We start from the raw sequence: 21,987 nt of genomic DNA on the forward strand, positions 1-21,987 counted from the left end.
TGCCTGCCGCCCCTTCTGAAAAAGCAGGAGGCTACCTTTAAACATAATTGTTGCCGAGAGGAATCCCAGCCTACGAATTCAATAACAAACTAAATCATGCATAATTAAACATTACCTCGATTTAGACTACTTGGGTAGCCTATGGCATAAGGCTTGGCTACACAGTGGTACCGGTGCCGCTCCACAAAACGAAAAAATAGCTTATTTTTTTGTTTAGTTCAACGAAATTAATATCTTAATTTGCTGTCTACGTTATTGTCAGTGTTGGGGGTAACCTGTTACAAAGTACAAGTTCAAATTTCAGTAATTCGTTACAGTTACTGAATAACTGTAACGTCCATTCCTGCGTTACTCTTGATATCTCTAATATATTGACTTATTGTTTCCATAGGCATGCAGTGCTTGCTTATTGAAAATATAGATTAGCCTAGACACATTATTTTATGGTAGAGATATGTGCAGGACAGAGCACGCATTCTCTCCTTACACCGCTCTCCCTCAAACAGGTTGGCTTCAGCCCGCACCTCCCCTACGCAAATCAAAACAGTGTCTTGTGCAAGAACTGTTCATGCAGACTACAACTGGCGCGGTGTAGCCTTCACAACTTTGTTCAAAATTGATGCATTCAAGTTAACTTTGCAAAGTTAGTGTTATAACCTACTTATCACAACGTTGTCAATCGCAAACGCTAATTTATTCTAACGTCTCTCTACGGAACTACCTGTTTAATTTGCGGAGGACGAAAGCACCTTTTTAATAATTGAGCCAGTAGAGAAATAACTGTTCAGAACTAATCTGTAGCCTAGGGTAGGCTTCTGCAGAAAACAATGTTGTTGGCGATTTAATACTATCTAGCGACGTTTTTAACAAGCTACGCAATAGAGGCTTAGACAACTATGACCCACTTTTTGGTTTCGTAAATTAATTTGCCCTACTTCTTAACTGCAATGTAGTCAATTGACTGCTTGACAGGTTATTTTATTTTTCTGTACAATAAACAAATACATCTGTTTTTTTCACAGCCTACAGTAAGTAGGCTAAATAAACAGACCCCCCACAATGTGCGGTATGATGATTTTTTACGAGCAAGATGTTTTTGGTGCCCTACGCCCTAATATTCGACCATTATTTTGTGTAAATGGGCTATGCATTGGGTTACCAGGGGCCATATTCACAAAGCCTTTTATCTTACCACTAGGAGTACTCCTAAATAGCAATAAAATATTTTAGCTAGGAGTTTCTCTTATTAAGTTATTCACAAAGCCTTTCAGACCTACTCTTAGTAAGGAAAAATGACAACTCCTAAAAGAGTGAGTCTTCGTTGCTATGGATGATGTTATTACTCATGCACGAGCTTGACTGAAGTGACCACCTTGATTGGCTGATGATTGTAACGCGTGAATGATTCCAAACACCTCCCTTACAATGATGAGTGACAGGTGACAGGTCTGAGAATGTGTGCGCTACACAAGGACGGAAGATGATGAATAACTGAACAAAAAGGCCTAGCCTAAATGAATCAAGAGTAAGGCAAAACAAATAGCCTAGTAGCCTAATGAAACATACGGATTGATGTAGTATCTTTGTAACATTATTAAATTAATCTGTTACTATGCCTATGCCTACGTTTGCAAAGAGGAGAACATTTTAATTTGATTCACAATAACGTTACATTTAATTTACATGTTGACAATGAGCAGCCTAGTTTTGGTTGTTGTTGGTGGCGTTATTGCATGTTAGTTATGCCTACAATGCAAAATTGCTTCCTCATGATTGGAAGCTCCTGTAGCCGCCATAGGATTTCAAAACATGGCGAAATGCGACAAAAACCGTGTGAATAGGTCTGTGAGTCAGGAGTCCTCTCGACTTCTTTTAAGCCGTCACAGTGGAAAGGTGTGATTTGTTGGGGGCAGGGCCAGATTAACAATTCATAGACCCCTGGGCACAAATGTCTGATGGCCTCCCCTGCTCCCCAGCCAACGTGAATCGAGCGGTCAGTTAATAGGCCTATGTCGTGAAGATTTTTCTTGCCATCTAAGGCACGAGCGCATCTGTGAGGCCAAGCATCACCAAGTAGCCCGTTTGTTTACAACTAACATTACATTTAATTAAACTGCTTATAGGCTATGCCGAAATAGCTTTCAACACTTTGAATATTAGTGTCGGTGAATTAGGAAATGTTCTCAAAGTAGCCTTATGGCTGAAAGCTGCTTGGGATCCCCCCCGTCAAGCAATATAACCATACAAATGTGCGGCCTGCACTCTTTGTTTCAAAAGGAGTAAAAATAAACTTCCAAAACTAACAAAAAATATTTATCTTCTTTCAGTTAATTCAAAAGTTTCCAAAAAGTTAAAAACAGATGACGTGATGCGCGTCATTGACATAATGCGCAAATAATATAGCCTAGATAACAAATGTACCTCCGCGCTACTGCGGGTCACATCTAGCGCATCGACGGGAGAGGACCGAATCCAGTAAGAGAGAGAGAGTTCACCGGAGCGACAAAGAGTCCTTATGTTGACACCTTAAATAATAAAAAATACTGAAATTTCACATCTTTGTCGCTCCGGTGAACTCTCTCTCTCTTACTCAATATAGCCTAGATATTCCAATATATTCGAATACATGTGTTTATTTTAGAGGGAAAATTCGAACGTCATTTTTGAGCAATTTTGACAGCCCTAGTCCACTGTAGGCTACGCCATTCGGCTATTACTGTAACACCTTCCACCTAGCCCCGGAGATTGGGGGTCGTTATTAGGTTGGATTTTGTAGTTAGGCTACTGCAAATGTAACACCCTCGTTTCTATGAAACTGGAAACAACTGAACCAAGAGACTTTGTCACAAGACAAAACAGATGTCTCAAAGCCCATTAGATTAACGTGAGCTTGTGGTTTAGATTTGTAAGACAAATATTTGGTTAGACTAGGCTAGCTAACTTTACACTGACACAATGTAACAATGCTCTGAAGTCACGGTCAACATGAAATCCAAAACTTTTTGATCACCAAGTTGAAATTTCCAGCTCAACCACAAATAGGCTAATTCCGATTATTTTTAATATCATCCAGTAACTAATCAATGTTGATTTAGGCCTATAGGCCTAACTCGGCCTACTTAGCAACACTTGAACACCACTTGTTGCCATTGCTGCTGCTGTGCTGAAGAGATGTGGACGGCACGGCAGGGCATGCCCAATGAAAATAAATTAACGCAACCTAACACAACACAGACCCCGCTTCTCTCGCGTCAGTCACTGAAATGAAAGCAACACAGAACCTGCTTCTCTCGCGGCAGTCACTGACAGTAGCCTAGAATAAATGCACGGGGAAAAACACTTCCCCATGACAAAGACATGGTAAAACACTGAAAGTTAATATTTTGTCTTAGAAACTAGGGATGTAACGATTACCGGTATAATAGTAAACCGCGATAAAAATCTTGACGATAACAATTACCGTTTTCATTTCAAATATCATAATTATCGCAGTTGATTACCACGGTGTGGAAACCGTGTGTTTAATCCTTCCCAGCTTCATCCGAGCCTGCTTTTGACATACACTAGGCCTGGTACAATGAAATAAAAACTGGTACCCTACTGATTCTGTTGTCTAATTGATGGATTTAACTGCGATACAGATTAGGTTACACCTGATTTTAAAAGGTGGAACATTTTCACCGCAAAATGTGTACTGTATCATGTAGCCACTCTGCATCTTTTTATACCGTGATAATACCGAAAACCGAGATAATTTTGTTACTATAAGCGTGAGGTTAAATTTTCATGCCGTTACATCCCTACTAGCAACATACATCTGTCCTTTGTCAAATACAGTTGCATGTACAGCTCTGAACAAAACCGTTCAAGAGTTATTTAAGAAGAAGTCAAACGTGTGTTTTGCTTCATTTGTCCCTCCAGGCTGGGATAAATGAAACAGCATGGGGGACGAATGAAACATTCTACAGCTTAAATTATGTAAACTTCCCACGACTTCAATATTTGACAACATATCATGAATGGTACTTCAAGGATGTGTTATTTTAGATTGATTGCTGCTGGGCTATATCTCTTGGTTCATGTCTGTTAACAACTCATTGCCGTCAAGCGCGTATCTCGCGCATGCATCCATTACAAACAAACACGCAATGTGAAGGTCTGGGATTGGGGAGAGCACTAAATGCTCTACTGAATAAGCACAAAGTCAAACCTTTAAATGAAAAACAAACACTCTTAATCAAAAAAATTAACCGCTAATGAAGTAAACTTGTGACCATCAAAAATAGTTTATCGCCTGTAACTCTGTGATAACAGGACGTAACAGGAAGGCATTTGGCTGAGCAACAGAGGTTAATATGCTCTATATTTTGTCCAAATGATGTCTGTCTATCATCGTTGCACTCAGAGAAAACCGTAATGTTTCATTTGTCCTGCGTTTCTTCTACGGCTGCAAACAGGATTCACTCACAGTTAACCAAATATTTTTTTATTAGGGCAGGGCAGGCATATTTCTGGCTATTAAATTATTTCTAAACCAGTCTGCTAAAGTCTGTAGTGAAGTCTGTGTAGGGTTTTCCAGGCTCCGTTTCTTTTTACGAGACACCCTGCTCACAAGAGACATCTGCCGGTTGTTTGAGTTGTTGCAGCGTCGTTGCTGCGTCACTGGAAAAATACAAATTAAAGTTGCGTGATCCTGTGTGATGTTATGCGCGGACCGCGAGGGAAGCTGGCCAATTTGAAGTAATGCCCACTGTATATAGTTACTCTACATCGAGAGACCAATAGGTACAAGACATCAGTCAAAGACAATTGAATCTACATGTCACACTAGTTTACCTGTAAGTAGCCAGAAGCAAGAGGACAATCTCACTTCATAAGAAAATCGAACCTACAACGCTGGGACAAGTTTATCATTGTGCTGATTAAGAGTCTGTGAAGATTATAATACTAGCCTATCAAAAAGCAAGGCAATACTCGAATTAACATAAATAGCAGGAATGAGCCAAGTAGTCAGTCTCTTAATGAAAATTAAGCTACAGGATACTCGGGACATGCAACTCAGGACGTCTAGTCACTGTGTGCTAGTTGAATAACTTGCCTTTCCAGATTACATGTAAATGTCCATACTGGTTAAGAAAGGCACGTGAACAGTCTCTAAAATAAGGGTAGCTTCCTTATTATAGCATCGTTCGCACATTCTTTTAAAACACGCATCTTTTTTTCTCTCTTGCTCTCTCAGAGGTAGTAGCCTGCCGAGCATTTTGCACTGCTGCCAGCTTGTGTCTCCACATTGCCCACAATGCTTGATTGCATTGAATTCTCCAAATTTTTAGTTCAATTTTCATGTACCCCATCAGCATTTTTGTTCAGTGAATCTTTTGTAAATTGCTTTACAATTACAGTCGGGACCTCCTCTTATCGCCTAGCTTGCCTCAGCGCCGCCATTCACTCTTTCGTCTGGACGTCCTTTTAAAAATATTTTTCTCTCTCATGAGCATTTAATCTGCTGCCGGCTTGTGACTCCACATCGCCCAAAATGCTTGATTGCATTGTATTCTCCACATTTTTAGCTACATTTTGGTGTACCACATCAGCATTTTCGTTCTGTAAATCTTTTGTAAATTGCTTTGCAATTACCTTTGGGCCCTCCTCTTGGCTGTCTTTCTTATCGCCGTCATTCACTCCTTCATTCAGTCTTCATTAACATTAATATTTTTGGCCTCAATTTGTCCAGTTACAGTCTCTGTCTGTTCTTGATCTTGGAGTTTGTGAAATACATTTCTAAATATGCGACTTATAGTCCGGTGCGACTTCTATATGTTTTTTTCCCCTCTTCATGATGCGTTTTTGACTGATGCGCCTTATAGTCTGGAAAATACGGTAATTAACATTATTTTGTAGAAATTTGCTTCCACTTTGATATTAAAGAGGGGATTTTTGTAAATTATTGTTAAAAAGATCAAGATTCCATTTATAAAAGCAGTAAAAGGGGAAATATCCAAGGGGGGGTGACAACTTTTTATAGGCACTGTATACAATATCTTACCACGACAACTTAAATATAAAGTTAGCCTGTGAAACGTCTGACCGCCCTTCTAAAACTTTCAATAAGGGTCTGTAACGACTCTCATGTGAAACTGCGAGAGTTCATCACAGCCTCTATTTTTAATAAACTGCATTGTTGAAATATAGTTTGTGTTTTATTGAGTTTAAATGTGTAGGCAAATATGGCTATATAAAACATATGTCCGATAGATTTTCTGTATGTCCGGTAACCTCTGATGATATATATTATGGCCTATATAGTAATTTGATGTTTTTTAATTACTTTTACGATCCTACTGTCCTTGCACAACGTGTCACCTGCAGCATACCTCACCAGTATCTGTCAATTACACTGAAAAAAAGACGAGGGAAAAACAAGCTACCTGCACGATCCCCTGCTTTCCATGCTTTTTTATACTATGCTGAGCTGATTTTGATGCAAACATTCAACATATATTGAACATATAAAGTAACGGGCAACACATAACGTTAACAGCTCTATCCATTAAGGCAAATTTGTCTGTCTACTCTACTGGAAAATTCCTGGTAATTTTGATCTTTTATTCGCTTATGAGCTACTGGTTGGCAGTTGGTGAACTGGTCCAACACTAACAACCTGGCCCTGAATGTCGAGAAAAATGCTATCTAGAAATGCTATACAATATCTTTTATCAAAAAAGAAATTAAATAAATAAATGTAATACCTTCCGGATAATCAGCCAGTAGTGAGATAAGGTCTTTATGTTTCAAAACACAAATTTCACACAAGGTTGAAGCTGAAATTGTGGTATTTCTTGGTATTTTGAACATCAAATATACCTAAACAAGAGAAATAAAGTTATCACTTCAATCAGGACAGTTTGGTTAACTTAAAATGTATATCTTTACACTTCACAGTAAACAAATGTTGCTAAAGGCTAAAGTTTCAAAACTTGACAACCATGGTTTGCCCTATTTATTAGTGCATGGCCAAGGGGCAAACAACCTTTCAGAGAGAATTTGTACTCTCTGTTACACTCTCTGTCTCTAAATTACTATTTGTAATTTGTATATTCATAAAGTATACCATCATCCATCAGTTATCAGCATAAATGATATCAATAGCAAAAGGCTTTTTACAATGAAGCCTCTGCCCTTTGTGAGCGGTGATACCTGTGCTTTGAGGCAAGAACATAGTCCAAGACAACTCTGGAAAGAAATTCTGGAAACTTCTGGAATCTGAATTTACTTTGAACATCATACTCACAGGGCATGGGAGTGGATTAAAATGTCAGCAAATATTTGCTGACTGCTGAGGCAGTATATTATCAGTTTGTAAAAGTTAGGCGAAATAGGAAGCAACATTAGAAATCCTTGATCAATGTGATTGGTTAGGACTAATGATTTCAAAGTTAACGCAAAATCTATACCCATTATGATTCTTGGGTTGGAAACATTACCCAATTGACCTGTCGCTAAGCGCCATCCTTAGAACGCAGATGAGCCAATGACAGTCCAGCCTCAACTGACTCGGACATCAGCTCGAACAACTCCATAGGCAACAACAGGAAGGAGGCAGAAAATTACAAATTAATGGTTATTTATGAAGTTTTCTCAAAAAACCCTGACGGATAACCATGGTCAAACGTTGTGCATGGGGGGCGTGTAATACCAATAGCCGGTACCCCGAGAGTCTAGAAAACGGGGGTATATTGTATTTCATCAACAGCAGCCTACAGGACATCTCTCGCGTTTGCAACAGCTTGACGTAATGTACAGTAGGCTACTAAGCCAACAACGTGGGCACAGGTTCTCTGTTAAATCCCAAGATGAAAATGCTCATTAACCAACTACTATATTCTTACTACATCAAATGTTAACGTAGCCTAACATATCTTAGTATCAATCTTTCACCAACTAGCTAGCATTAACGTCAGTGTTTTTTGTACGGTGATTAATAGGCTACTCTCCTCCACTGCTTGTCACCTTGTATGTATTTTAACGTTTTGAATACACCCCTCCATAGCATAATTAAGTCCCTTTTGATTGCTTCTGGTGGAAATTAAATCCTTTATTGACCAAAAGGTCCTTAAAGCCTGCTTTGATATACTGTCAGCTGGCATTTTTCCATTATGTATTTCTAATCAAGTCTGGTTAGTTTGTTCGAGTTTCACACGGTAACAATTAGGGGACGGGGCTTAGCGACAGGTCAGTTGTGAGTAGCCAGACTCTTCACAAAGTGAAATGAAGTAGTGAAACCTGGCTATGTCGTTTATGTCTAGATGTTTCAAAATGAACAATATCAGCAAAGCATCACAATTTCTTACTTCTCCAATGAATGATCCTGGCAACAATGTTGCAATTTTCTCCTCATTATTTCCATATACCTGCAAAATAAGATGCACATTCTGTTACAGCTGAAGAGAAGATATCAACCTAAAAAGTATCTATATAGCTTTAAACACAGTACCTGCACCAATCCATTTTCAATGTAGTATGCATTTTTATTAACTTCTCCTGGTTTTGCCAAGATTTGCCCTGGACTGTATGTGGAAGTGCTAAGTTTAGCATGTAAAGCTCTTAAGAAGCCATGATCATTGCCATCAAATATGGAACCCTAAAATGAAAAAGTTAGACCACTGTTCATGCACTTTCAAGAATTCAAGTACATTCAACTACATTTTCCAGCAACAACTTATACAGTTCCAAATTTATTTCAGTTCTGACGCCTGGTTTCCATCTATTTGTGTACAATATATATATATATATACACACCATTCTACTTTCATGAAACCAAAATGTTAGGGATGTGCAATCTTTCCTATGAAGGGCTACAATTGTATCTGGGTAGAGGGTTGTGGGCCAAAAATAGATGTTGATTACATAATATAATTCTTTTTTATTTAATTGAAAATGTTGTTTCTTAATCTAAAAGATTATTTGTCAAAATAATATATATGTAAAAATATTTGATGTGTACATAATTGCACCTGAATGACATAAGTATTTGGATTGGGTAACTGACATGTTTTTTGTGTGTATGATTAGTTTTACAGTGAATCCTGAATAAAAGCCTTTAGACTGACACTTTTTTCACCTCAAATTTGAATTAAATTGTTTCCATAAAGCAAGGCTTCTAAAAACTCAAGGCACTCAAAGTTCAACATTTTGTTTTTTTATTTCAACAATGGGCATTTCCCCCCCCCAACACTATAACGTATCATAGTAACAACATCTACACAATCAATTTCCAACTTGCATGTTTTTAACACACTACTTTAGAATACTTTAGAATACATTTTGGAGGTGAAAAAAGTGTGTCAGTGAGAACGCCCCCCTTAAAGAACTTTTTTCTAGGTAAACAGTTGTTTATCCGCCAAGCTTAACATTGCAAGATGCCACTCTTAAGTATTTAGGATTTCTACGAATAAATCATATTTATTAACTCATTGGCTGCCAGCCATTTTCAGTGCAGAGAGCCCCATACTGTTAAGCATTTTACAGCATTTTGACTGATTTTCCAAGACCCACAGAACAGTGAGTTCTATGACTATGTAAACACCAAAACTACCAAAAGAAAGAGTAGACTCTCTTCTTTTATCAGGAAAAAAACCTTTTTCCGTTCTTTAGTAATCGGCAGTAGAACATAGGTTGGTTTCACCAAAAACACCTGTTTTTGACCAAAAAATGGAGAACAAGCTTTTTGTGAAAAAATAAACTTTTTTGCTTTAGTGACACCTCTAACATCTGAAAAGTGGTTTCCTTCCATAAAACATCAAAAACAACATTGAGAAATAAGGTCTTTTGATAGCAAAATAATAATTTATTTGCAAATATATAACCAAGTAAATAGTTCCCAGCAACCACTCATCTGAAGAATCCGGGTCAGGTTCGCTGAATTCATTATCTGATTCGGAGCTGTCTGATCAGCTGAGCTGTGGTGAAACACGCCGTGTGCTACTCTCTCCGCTTGGCCCGGGTTTTTCGTCAGTGGCTTTACATCACCTCTCCCTGGTCTCGGTTGTTTGCAATGATCGCGACACTACTGCGACACATACTCTGTTCGAGTGTTACCTGCCTGCAGTTCATGAACTTTTTCTTACGTCTCGCCGGCGCCATGTTCTCTTTCTTCTAATAGGCTTCAGCCATAGACATAATATAGATTGATTACTATTGGTTTTCTCTGTTACTCATCTCCCATCCAAAGTGGCACTGCGGCCACCTAGCGGGTCAGTTCACTAGTACATTCTCTGTTTACAAGCCTGATTTTTAGTGCCAAGCTCCGCCAGATTGTTCCCCAGCCCGTCCTGTTGGAAAACGTAATTGACGTCTATAGACGTCTTTGGCAGTCAACGGTTGTATTTAAATTGGCGTCTATGGTCGTCTTTGGCAGCCAATGAGTTAAGGTGACCAGGTTTTTTGTTCTTTGGGTCATTTTCAGGGTCTTGGTTCATGAGTTTCCATGGTTCCTTAAGTATGTGTACACTGGGGAATTCCAATACTTAAATCCAACTTGTGTCTGACAACTATACAGTCCAAAAAACTTAACTGTACATACCTGCTGTGCAAATATATTTTTAGATAAAAAAAAAACATACCTTTTTTAACACTGGTTTATGGCATGCAGTTGCAATCTCTGAACGCAAAGTATATGGTAGGTCATCCCACAATCCAGCAATCGTATTGCCCTTACGGTGTATCCACAGATAGTAGTAATATTTGTATACCCATGTTTGAACGTCCTCGGGCAATCCCACGTGTGTCTTTAAGTAAAAACCAGTGAGAATTTGATTATAATCATACCATACCTCTCAACACCATAGGCAAACCTAGTCTTACATTCAAAGCACAGTACCATGTGCATACGGATGGCTTCCATTCGATTGTAGAATCTTCCACGTTGGGAATCCAAGTTGCTTATAATGGAGCTCATTCCTGTCATAATGACTCCAGCAAAGGCAAGTAAACCAACAACCATGACGATGCATGTAATTTGCACCTCTGAAGTACTAATGGGATAAATGTCTCCATACCTTGACAAAAAAATATATATGTACATGATTATACATGCATTGTATCTTCTGTGCTGGATATCACACTTAACTATAAGTCACCGAACCAGCATAAAGGAGTTACAGCCATATCTTCCAGCTCGCACAGGCAGGACACATTTAGCTAGTTTGTGACTAACTGTGCTATCATATACCAGTCCGGCATGCACATTGTTTACATAGCAAGAATACTTGCACTCTTAGGGCGCTTTCATACTATTTATTTTTATTATTTCGATTTTTTTAAAGAATTAAAATATAAAAAGCGTATTATAAGAATTCTTATATTTTGACATGTATCTCACCACAGCAAGCTCATAGCTCTACATGCATTTCATGTGTGTGTAGGGTAGACTGTCCTGAATCTGGCAATATAATTGCCATGGTGGAGGGATTCTCTGGGGCTGAGCAATTTACAGACATATGTGGTGTGTGCCTTACAGAAATAAATGTCATTTTTTATTTAGTGATTTAATGACCTTTCTGCGCTCCATATCTGTGACACGAACTGACCTGACTTGACCCGAGTTTACGTGTTATAGCCTGTGTGTGCCTATGGTGTCTGTACTCATGATTCTCTACCACGTTTTACTGCATTGCCATGAACAAAGTAAAGGCAAAAAGGTGTTTCTTTGCCGAACAAATTGGGATGCAATATGAGCCTTGAATTGGATGCCATGCAGGAATTTGGTAGGATCTCAAAACCGGATTATGAACATTCTTTGCCATAGAGAAACACACAATAGTGTTGGATTATAAACATGCTTTGCTACAAAAACAGACAAAAACGTGAGGTAAATCGAGCTATATTAAGTAATTATTTTGCTGTCACTTCGTCTGTTTTATAACCCAGAAGGATGTACTTGGTATGAAATGATAGCTCCGTGTCTCCTCTTTCATCTGACATGCGTGGGGCATATCTATCCGATCACAGGTCCGCGAGTAATTCAAACGAGAGTAATGGGTGTGCAGCATTGTTTTTTGTACATGACGTTATTATTTTGTAGTCACTTCGTCTGATTTCATAAATCAAAAGGATCAACATACTTGCTATCAATGGATAGCCCTGTGTCTCCTCTTTCGTCTGATATGCTTCCCATATCTATAAGTTCACGAGTTCGTGAGTAATTCAAACGAGAGTAATGAGTGCACAGGTGAACGCAGAGAAGTAAAGACTGTAAATATGGTGCAATTTGATTTAATTTCATGATTTTTGTTTTCAAACTTTAACATACAGACAAGTGCGTTGTCTCATTGGAAAGCCCCACTTCTGCTCTGTCACGCAATAAAGGTTTCATCTCGCTGCGATGAACAGTTGCGGAGCAATGTAACAGAGAAGAAAGGGTGTTTTTTGACGACTTTTATTCGGGTTCTAAGGGTTAAAATCTCCGCATTCCCCTGGAGTGCCTTCACGTACCCCCAGGGGTACGCGTACCCCCATTTGAGAACCACTGGCCTAATGTATAGGCGAACCGCTCTAAAGTTCGATTAGAAACGAGCCAAGACCACCACCTCTAAGTGGTCTCGGCCCATTCGTTTTGTTCCGAAACGGAGTGCAATTGCTGCTTTTATTTCACATATATCCAATCAAACCGATCTTTGAGGGAAAGGCTCCACATTCCAATTCAAAAAGGTGTGAAAGCACCCTTATGCACCTGTGGGTGTGTCCAGATGAGGTGTGTAGAGGGTAGGGCTGGGATAAACGATTATTTTTTAAACGATTAATCTAACGATTCATTTTTTCAGTCCGATTCGATTTCGATTCGATTATCGATTATCTCCCCATTAATTGACTAATAGCAATTTATAGATGTTGATTTACATATCTGAATGAAAAAACATGAATTTCTTTACATTGCAATATATGTTTATTGCTCTTACAATTCCCAAATAAAAGACTATACAAGTGCAAAGTAATGCATTCTTAGTCAGAGGTAGCATTGAATAAAGTTCAGTAGTGTATATGTCTAATTGAGTGCCTGTCAGTTTAAGACGTTCATGAGGGAACCTTAACACTAACACAGTTAAAAGGCTGTTGATGTGTGGATGCAATTCATAACGTAGTTAGTTCAAATAACGGTTTGTACTTCTCCTTTGGACAAGCACTTTTGAGTCTTGGAAAACGCTTTTCCATTTACATCAGGATTTTGCAAACATTCAGTGTCAGAGTCAATAAAATTAGCCCTGCATGAGTAACGAAATTAACAAGCAACTGTAAGTAAGCATGCTAAACTCGACATCCAAAAAGTATTCTAACGTTAGCTTTAAGATACTGCTTGATTGCATAACTTAACTAAGTTTAGTCTCCTCAATGTACTATGTTGTGATAAGACCTTAGCAGAGTTAACTTGACTGCAGCAGTTTTGTACAAATTTGCACAGCATGGTCATGATGCTAAGCGGATTTAATAGCAATTTAGCCAGCCATGTTCTATGCAATGTTTCTATGCGGCAACAACAATCCTATTTTGTGTTAAATACACATGCAGAGGAGGGGCAGCGGGCTCATTACGAGAGAGAGCGGGCGGGGCAGGGAAAGGCTGCGTGCGTAAAAAGTGCAGCTTAATGAAAGGATTTTATCTTATTTTTAATTTAAATAAAGTACAACATAGAACATCAATGTGTGACGGCCGGTTTTGATTTTGTGGCGCCCCACCACAGATTAGTCAACGTATGGGAAACACTGAAGGTGTAAAATTCAAAATATTTGGGTCTGACAAATCAACGCGCATATTTTGTTGACGCGTTGTCCCAGCCCTAGTAGAGGGGCATTGTTAGCACTTTGCTACCTTTCTATTTTAAGTATACTTTTCCCCCTTTAAATTTATTTTGCCTTTATGTTGGACAGGTGACAGGAAATGAGTGGGAGACACAAATATGGGGTAGTATCGGGAAATTACTGGAGGTCATGTTGGGCGTGTTGAGCGACCAGAGCATCAAGCAGAATCTTTGTGAACTTTATGGTAATGAGCTATAAGGCGGTTCAGCAGCAAACAACCAACCAATTCAAAATGAGGTGTACTGTACACCAGCGGTCCCCAACCACCGGGCTGCAGGACATTCCTAACCGGGCCGTAGCCTACGACAAGAGTTAAAAAAAAAATGCATGCAAACTAAATAAACTCAATTTAATTCGCAATAATACCCACTGACGATGGTGAGCCAGATACCTTGTTCACCTTGATCACCTTGTTGCGCTTTCAAATGAGTTTTAGCGTTACTTCCCATCCTCCAAAGATCCACGGCAAACCAATGAGTGGGTCCGCAACCCATTTGTCAATATCCCGAATAGTCCTAACTTGTCCGCGCAGGAGGAAGAGCAGTTGATCGAAATTGCAAATGACGGTGGTCTTAAGAGTGTGTAGGCTATGAGGTTTTTGAATGAAAACCAAAGCAGAATATCCCGAGATAGCCGTAAAAGCGCTGAAAATGTTGCTACCATTTCCCTGCGTATCTATCGCGAGGCGGGTTTTCGGCAATGACTGCAACTAAGACCAAATTGCGCAATCGACTGGACATTTCAAACACACTGAGGGTGTCACTGTCTTCCATCACCCCCAGATGGAACCTTCTTGTTGCAGGAAAACAAACACAGGGCTCCCACTGATTATATTCGTAATGTACGTTTAGTTCCCATGATTTGTTACCATATTTTGTTAAGCGTGTTCACACATGATAGATGTAGCTTCATATTGTTCAATTTTCACTTCTTCAAGTTCACGTTTTTCACATTTTTAAGAGTTCGTTACCTTCACTGTTCATACATAACTGGAGCCAGTTCTTTTCAAGTAATGCATGCATAACACGGAACATGGAACCCCCGAACCTTACTACACCTATTACACCATCACAGGTTCCTATCACTGTACTAATTGGTCCCGCGCTGGCGAAAAGTAAAAGTAAATGCTCCTAGGCCCGTGGGTCTAATCTATCTAATTTAATTTAATCAAAAAGTGCTTTGATATAATTTTCGCTGTCGTTTGAACGGCAATCAGGCATGTTGCGGTTGCAATTTAAGTGAAATTTATACATTACCCCAACCTATCCCACTCTGATATTTAGAGTTGTTTCGTTAAGATAAAATTCTTATTTAAATGTTGGGTTCGGCAAAGGACGTTTTTTGCCTTTTTTATTCATGCCCTTTACAACTATGTTTATCTGCCCTGGCAAACTTCGACCACTGCATGATGATACAGCTTTTATTACACAACTGAGAAATAGGCGATTGGGCTCGTCCTTTACAGCAACAGGACACAATATCCCTCACTCTGCTGCCACTTGTTGCCTTAGTTATTGCTTTAGTTAATTAGCAAGTTACTACCAGAAGCCAAAAATCTGACTCTCTCACTAGTTTAAAAATGCCGTAATGTAGGCTAAATATTCAACAATCGGAAGCAGCTGCAATTGTAACAGGACATTTTAAAAGAGACCTTTATGGAAGCGCTGCCCAGCTCGCGCACCCTCCTTCACAATGTTGAATGATGACACGCACACAACTTGCAAAACATTGAATATGGAGTCAAAATAGGGTCTTTAATATTGAGAGCTTGTGTAAAGATGTTCACATGTGTAATAAAGTGAAATGTGTATTTGTAGAAATGTTTTGTACAAATGTGGGGGAGGAATGCGGATCTGTAAAATTATTTTTTACACGTGTGGAAAAAATATGTACCTGCACAAATACTTTGTACGTGTATGAATCTCTTGCGACACTACGCAATGCTTTCCTGCGCAACACTGAAAATACGAGCTTGTGAAACTGATTTGCAATGCTTACGGACTTTTGACCCTAATTTTACTGCCTTTCTGAAGAGCCAATCAACACATTGCTTACTGCCAACCAATCAGCGTTTCCCACCGACCACCCAGATTTTGCCGCTAAACCACAGATCTAGTTATTAAAACTAGTGGTAACAGCAAGGGCAGATAGGTCGTAACATTAATGTAAATGAACACCCATTTACATGTAATGTATTTCTGGACTAAAATATTGCAAAGCGATTTGGTTACTTTATTTGTCATGCTTTTATCAGTTGTAACATAGTCAAAACGTTAAGAATATCATACCAGAACATGAAATAATAACTGCAGCTGCCATAGCTATCCTAGCTGACGTTTATCGTAGCTCATAGTGCTAGGGCTAATGTAACTCGTCAGTTTGTATGTTGCCCAGCGAATAAGTAGGCTTAATTCTTATATGTCTTAAGTTAAAGAATTGAAAGAAATAGGAAATAAAGAAAACGCTTGAACGGGTTTATCCATTTACATTCAGATCTTGCTATAGACTTTGCCTAAGCGCTTGCTTGCTTGGTAGTCTACCGTCCTGTTCAGTCTATGGTTGCTATGAGACTGACGAGATAACCTTGCAATTGTGGTTGAAATACTCCCGAAACACAAAGAAAACAAAACAAAATGTACCTATTGTAAGAAAATGGGATGTTGTTGTATTCCAAACAATCAACTAGCAGTCCTGGAAGGGCATTACTTGTCATGAGCCCTCTCACTCCACCGGGTTACCACCTTAATTGGTTTCCACTATCTTCCACTCTGCTCACCACTCTCTCTACTCAGCCTAACTAGCTCCACCTGTCCCTGCTCTGCTCTGCTCTAATTACTCTGCCAGCTGCGCTGCATTACCCACTAACCTCTCCCAGTATTTAAAGCCCTGTCTTTCAGCTCTCCTTTGTCAGATCGTCTGCAAAGCTCACACCCGGAACCTGTTTGCTCGCGCTTCTGGCTCACTCTTGTTTTGTGACCCTGGACCTGCCTGAATCTTGGATACTCTTCTGCCCCAGAGAACCAGACCTGCTTTCTGCCGTAACGACTCCTGACTACTCTTCGATCCCGTAACTCTGACCAGCCTTCTGCCTTGCTACTACACAATTTGGATCTCCCTTGAACTGTACTTCTGCCTTGTTTCATCCGCCCCGTTGTGTCTGTGTTCCCCCCAGGACTTCGGACCACCCACCACCGTCGTCATAGGGCCTCGCTGCCACTGGGGGCACACAGACCCAGCGCGTGGGCCCGAATCCCGTTATTCCCAGTAACCCCTGGAGCCTTCACTCACTCCCTACTTCCCTTTTCCCTTAAGTTTAATAAACTTTCTGGTGTGACGCAATTGTGGTCCTCTGGTCGTCTGTCTGAACCGTGACATTACTACGGTTAAATCTCACTATAATCTCTTAGCTGTGGATGTCCCATTACAACCCATTCATTTGATTTGTCTTTTTGCCGTCCACTAGGCTATTATTTTAGGCTTGCAAAGGGTGATAAAATAAACGTGTTCTCATATCAAATAATAATAGCAGATAAACATAAATGTGTGTACAGTATTACTGTTTATAATCATGAATGACACCACTGAATCACCCTTTCGGAAATGGAATGAATAATTCAACTATTTTGTCAACATTACTGCTAGCTAGAAGCTAACCTATAACGTTACAGTCTAAAAAGCGGATGGGAATAGCTAACGTTAACATTACGGCTCCGCTTCAACCCTTTTTGCGATCACAGTATAAATTGAGCTACCACATCACTCTTAATTAAGTTATAATTTTGCAACCCCAATCAAAGAGTATACTAGAGAATTTCTAATAAGACATTATAGACGGGCTCTGAGTACTCTTGGATATGAAGCCAATCTGTTTAGCACTAAAATCTGGGTGGTCGGTGGGAAACGCTGATTGGTTGGCAGTAAGCAATGTGTTGATTGGCTCTTCAGAAAGGCAGTAAAATTAGGGTCAAAAGTCCGTAAGCATTGCAAATCAGTTTCGTACTTTCAGTACTTTCGTACTTTCAGTGTTGGGCAGGAAAGCATCGCGTAGGAGATTCACACACGTCCAAAGTATTTGTGCAGGTACATATTTTTTCCACACGTGTACAAAATATTTTTACAGATCCGCATCCCCCCCCCCCCACATCGACCGCAGCGAAGCGGCGGTCATATAGGTTTAGTCAGATTTTTTATTTTTTTTTTATTTTTCGCATGCCCAAATTTCCGTCAATGATTCCCGGGACACTGAAAGACCGGGGTACACGAAACTTGGTGGGCAGACACAGTTTTCTGTGAATATCTCGAAAACCGTAGGGTTTAGGAGGACCATTTTTTTTTTGTATGTTGATCTCAAGGGGCCATGTCAACCTATTCCATAACCACTCATTTCATGTATAGCGCCACCTAGTTAAACACAAAAAAGTAAAAATGAGGTGTTGTAATTGAAGGTATCTGTGACCTAACATAGTCAAAACTGCACGAAATTGGAAGTGTAGGATCATTATGACACCCTCTGTATGCACGCCAAGTTTTGTGGAATTCCGTTCATGGGGGGCCACACAATAAATTAATTTATGTTACTATACACCAACTGGCCTATAGGTGGCCGGAGACAGTTTTCTGTGAATATCTCGAGAACCGTAGGGCCTAGGAGGTCCACCTTTTTTATGTATGTTGGTCTTAAGGGGGCATGTCAACCCATCCCATTACCACTTATTTCATGTATAGCGCCACCTAGTTAAAAATTAAAAGCAAAAAATTAGGTGTTTTCATCACAATATCTCTGGCTGACAAGGTCAAAACTGCACGAAATTAAAAGTGTAGGATCATTATGACACCCTCCGAATGCATGCCAAGTTTTGTGTACTTTCGTTCATGGGGGGCCTTACAATAAAATAATTTATGTGTACATTTAGTGGCGTACACCAACAAGGATTCCCCGGACACTGAAAGACCGGGTACACAAAACTTGGTGGGCATGTACCCCCACATGGATAGCATGGAACCGTCATTCTTCGTTTTGATCTGTAGCCCCCGCTGGACTGGACCCCCGAAGGAGGGGTAGGCAGACACAGTTCTCTGTGAATATCTTGAGAACTGTCGGGCCTAGGGATGACCAATTTTTCTGTATATTTGCCTCCAGGGGTCATGTTAACCCATTCCATGTGCACACATGTGCATAAACAGATACACACGCACACACATACATTTACAGTAATCATACATTATGACACATACTCACACAGTAGACATATGCGCGCATGCATGCACATGCACAAACACACATACGCAGGCAAACACACAAGCACGCACATACACACACACACACACACACCCACACACATAAACATAAATTTGTACACGCACACATGCACACAATTCAAGAATTTTTCCCGTCATCTCCCTGAATTTTTGGTCATTGATACCCGGGACACCGAACCACCGGGTACATGAAATTTGGTGGGTATGTAGCCCCACTAGACTTTTACGGAAAAATTTCATTTTAAGTCCCCGGGACCACCACCAACCCCGTGCTGGGCCCCTGAACCGCCAAAAAAAAACTGTTTTTCCTAAATAACTACCTGAACCGTGGCACTGAGGATGAAGAATCTTTTATGGTATGTTGGTCTCAAGGGCCCACATCAACCTGGCTCATAATCACTCATTTGTGATTTGCACCCCACCCCCGTAAAAAATGAAAATGCAATATTATTCTGCTTTAATCGCCCCTATCTTCAGTTAAGATGTTCAGAACTGCACCAAATTTTATGTGTATGATTGACCTGGCATTCTCCGGGGGTATGCCAAGTTTCTTAGAATTTCATCCATGGGGGGGTCTAAAAAAATTAGGTTATGTGTACATTTAGTGACTGTACACTCATTGGCCTGTAAATGGCGGTGGACACATATACACATGCACACACACAGGCACCCACATACTATCGGTATTAGAACGGCCGATACATAATTACAAATTCAGTAGGATTAAAAGAAAGCCTAAATAAATATTCATCATCATCATCATGGCTGCATTTTCAGTATTGGCGAGAAGTAGTCGTTTGTCCACTAGATGGCGCATCGTTGCAGTGAGACGTAATTTTGTTGGAAGTTAAAAGTGGGTTGGAAAAAACAATGGACGCTTCATACTTCATACGACTGTAATTTACCGCAGCGAACATCTAATAAGAATAGGACGATGTTCACATGAAGTGTAATTCCCATTTCTTCTTGAAGCCGAAATAAATCTGAGGATGTTTATCGGACATGCTTGGTTTTACTGCAGGTAATGCGTTAATCTTGTAATATCAATAAGGACCTAGGTAATGTTACCGTTAAGCGTTGGTTGAGTGATGGAGGCATTTGATTTATTGCATTTGTAGAAAACTATAAATGCGGTTATACCAAGCAAATTGATAGCAGCACTGTTTGTATCTTTCGACTGTCATTTATTGCACGTGCTACAAAATCATTCTGTGCAATGGAAGATTTACCAACGTTACACCGGTCTGATACAGTTTTGCCTATACATGCGTGAGACTGAGGCGCCTGTTTATTTTGTTTTAAGTCGTGCAGGGTGTGAGAGGGAATCAATGTGCTTTGATTACAGCTTGGTAGTTGTAGTCTGTGAAATTAAAAAGCACGTGTGTGAAGTATCCAAACAATGACACCTTCATTTCATTATGGCTGCTTTAGCAAAACACCTTAAGCTACTGTGTAGTGGGTCCCATTTAGAAGTGGCTACTTCATTCGCTTTCCTTGACTCATGGAGCTGCATGAATGTTATTACAACTTTTCGCCACGATATGACAGTTTAAGTCCGGCTTGATACTGTAAGGCGAAGCCATTGGTTTCCAAAGGAGATTTTATTTGTGTCGCCAGTATAGCCTATTGACAATTTATGTTGTAAATAGGCCTACCTTATAATCCTACCTGTAGCTTAGGGAAGCTAACAGCTTTCTATTAGGATCTAGTTTGTTAGTTACCGTTTTGTCATAACTCCCTGATGCATTTTTGCATTTAGAATAGCCAGAGCGTGTATATCTCAATCGGAAAATTAAACAATATCGGGTGCCTATGGATGAACCCAGCCTGATCTGCCCGCTATTTATTTTTTGATTTCTTAAAAGATTGAGCTTGGTCTGATGAAAGCCAGACTAGCCATGGACCTCAGTTAAACAATGCAAGGGAACATGAATCAGCCTATATTTGCACTAACAATAACGGACAAAAGCTCTTCAACTTTGGCCCGTTAAAATGTGTATGAACAGTCTAGCGACGATTTCATCAAGGCCCATTTGGACATGTCAGTTATTTGCACCACTGGTTAGATGTAAAACAGCATTTCGTTTCAGACTAGGCTACTGTTACTTAATTTGTGCATTAACAATAACATTTCAGACTACTGTTACTTAATTTGTGCATTGACAATAAAGTATTACATGAACTAAAGATGACTAAAATCTTATGCAGAAGAAGAAACATTCACAAAAATCCATCCATCCAAAATGACCTTTGTTTTTGATAGCTGTTGAAAACGGCATGGAACTGACAGAGATGTTTTTGTTTAAAAATACATAAAAATAAATAAATAAATAAATAACATTATGCTGATACCTTTTGCTTTTCCCAAATACAATGTAGCCTACAGGTGTAAGTGACCTTTCATCAATCCAGTTGCAATGGATGAACTGTGATGAACTGCCCTACTTGTGATTGTTTAGAGATTTTAAAGGTTTTATAACAATGCTACATCTTCTTTGGCTATTCTACAATCTATTCACCTTTTCAGCACCAGTAGGCTACTTTCTGTACAGCCAAGACACACACACTCAGGCATGCCAAACAAGCATACACAAAAGTTTCAAGAGTGGGGGATGGAGTAAAATATGGAGACAAATTGAAGTGTGATTTATTTTCGCGGAACGGATGTACAGGACTGAGCGGCGGTCATATTTTGTACCGCTATGCGGTACATCTAGTTTTTTTCACACATATACAAAATATTTCTACAGGTACGAAATTTCTTTGCATATGCAGAACTCCTTTTGCACAGCTGCAAAACTTTATTACACATGTGAACAACTTTTCACAAGCTCTCAATATTAAAGACCCTATTTTGACTCCATAATTGGACTGC

The 21,987-nt window shown here is 39.6% G+C and overlaps 1 protein-coding gene across 2 annotated transcripts in view; it reads right to left on the reverse strand.

Moving 5' to 3' along the window:
- The window catches only part of LOC125310257 (cyclic nucleotide-gated olfactory channel-like), a 187,679-nt gene that overhangs the window by 137,426 nt on the left and 28,266 nt on the right, over window positions 1-21,987 (reverse strand). For both annotated transcript variants that reach the window (XM_048267491.1, XM_048267502.1), the window contains exons 7-11: window positions 10,880-11,057; window positions 10,623-10,787; window positions 8,495-8,641; window positions 8,352-8,411; window positions 6,750-6,864 (exon numbers count right to left, since the gene is read on the reverse strand). In XM_048267491.1, the coding sequence (XP_048123448.1) occupies window positions 6,750-6,864; window positions 8,352-8,411; window positions 8,495-8,641; window positions 10,623-10,787; window positions 10,880-11,057 (665 nt within the window). The remainder of the gene's footprint in view (window positions 1-6,749; window positions 6,865-8,351; window positions 8,412-8,494; window positions 8,642-10,622; window positions 10,788-10,879; window positions 11,058-21,987) is intronic.

Source organism: Alosa alosa, chromosome 2, assembly GCF_017589495.1.
Source record: "Alosa alosa isolate M-15738 ecotype Scorff River chromosome 2, AALO_Geno_1.1, whole genome shotgun sequence".
NCBI classification, from domain to species: Eukaryota; Metazoa; Chordata; class Actinopteri; order Clupeiformes; family Clupeidae; genus Alosa; species Alosa alosa.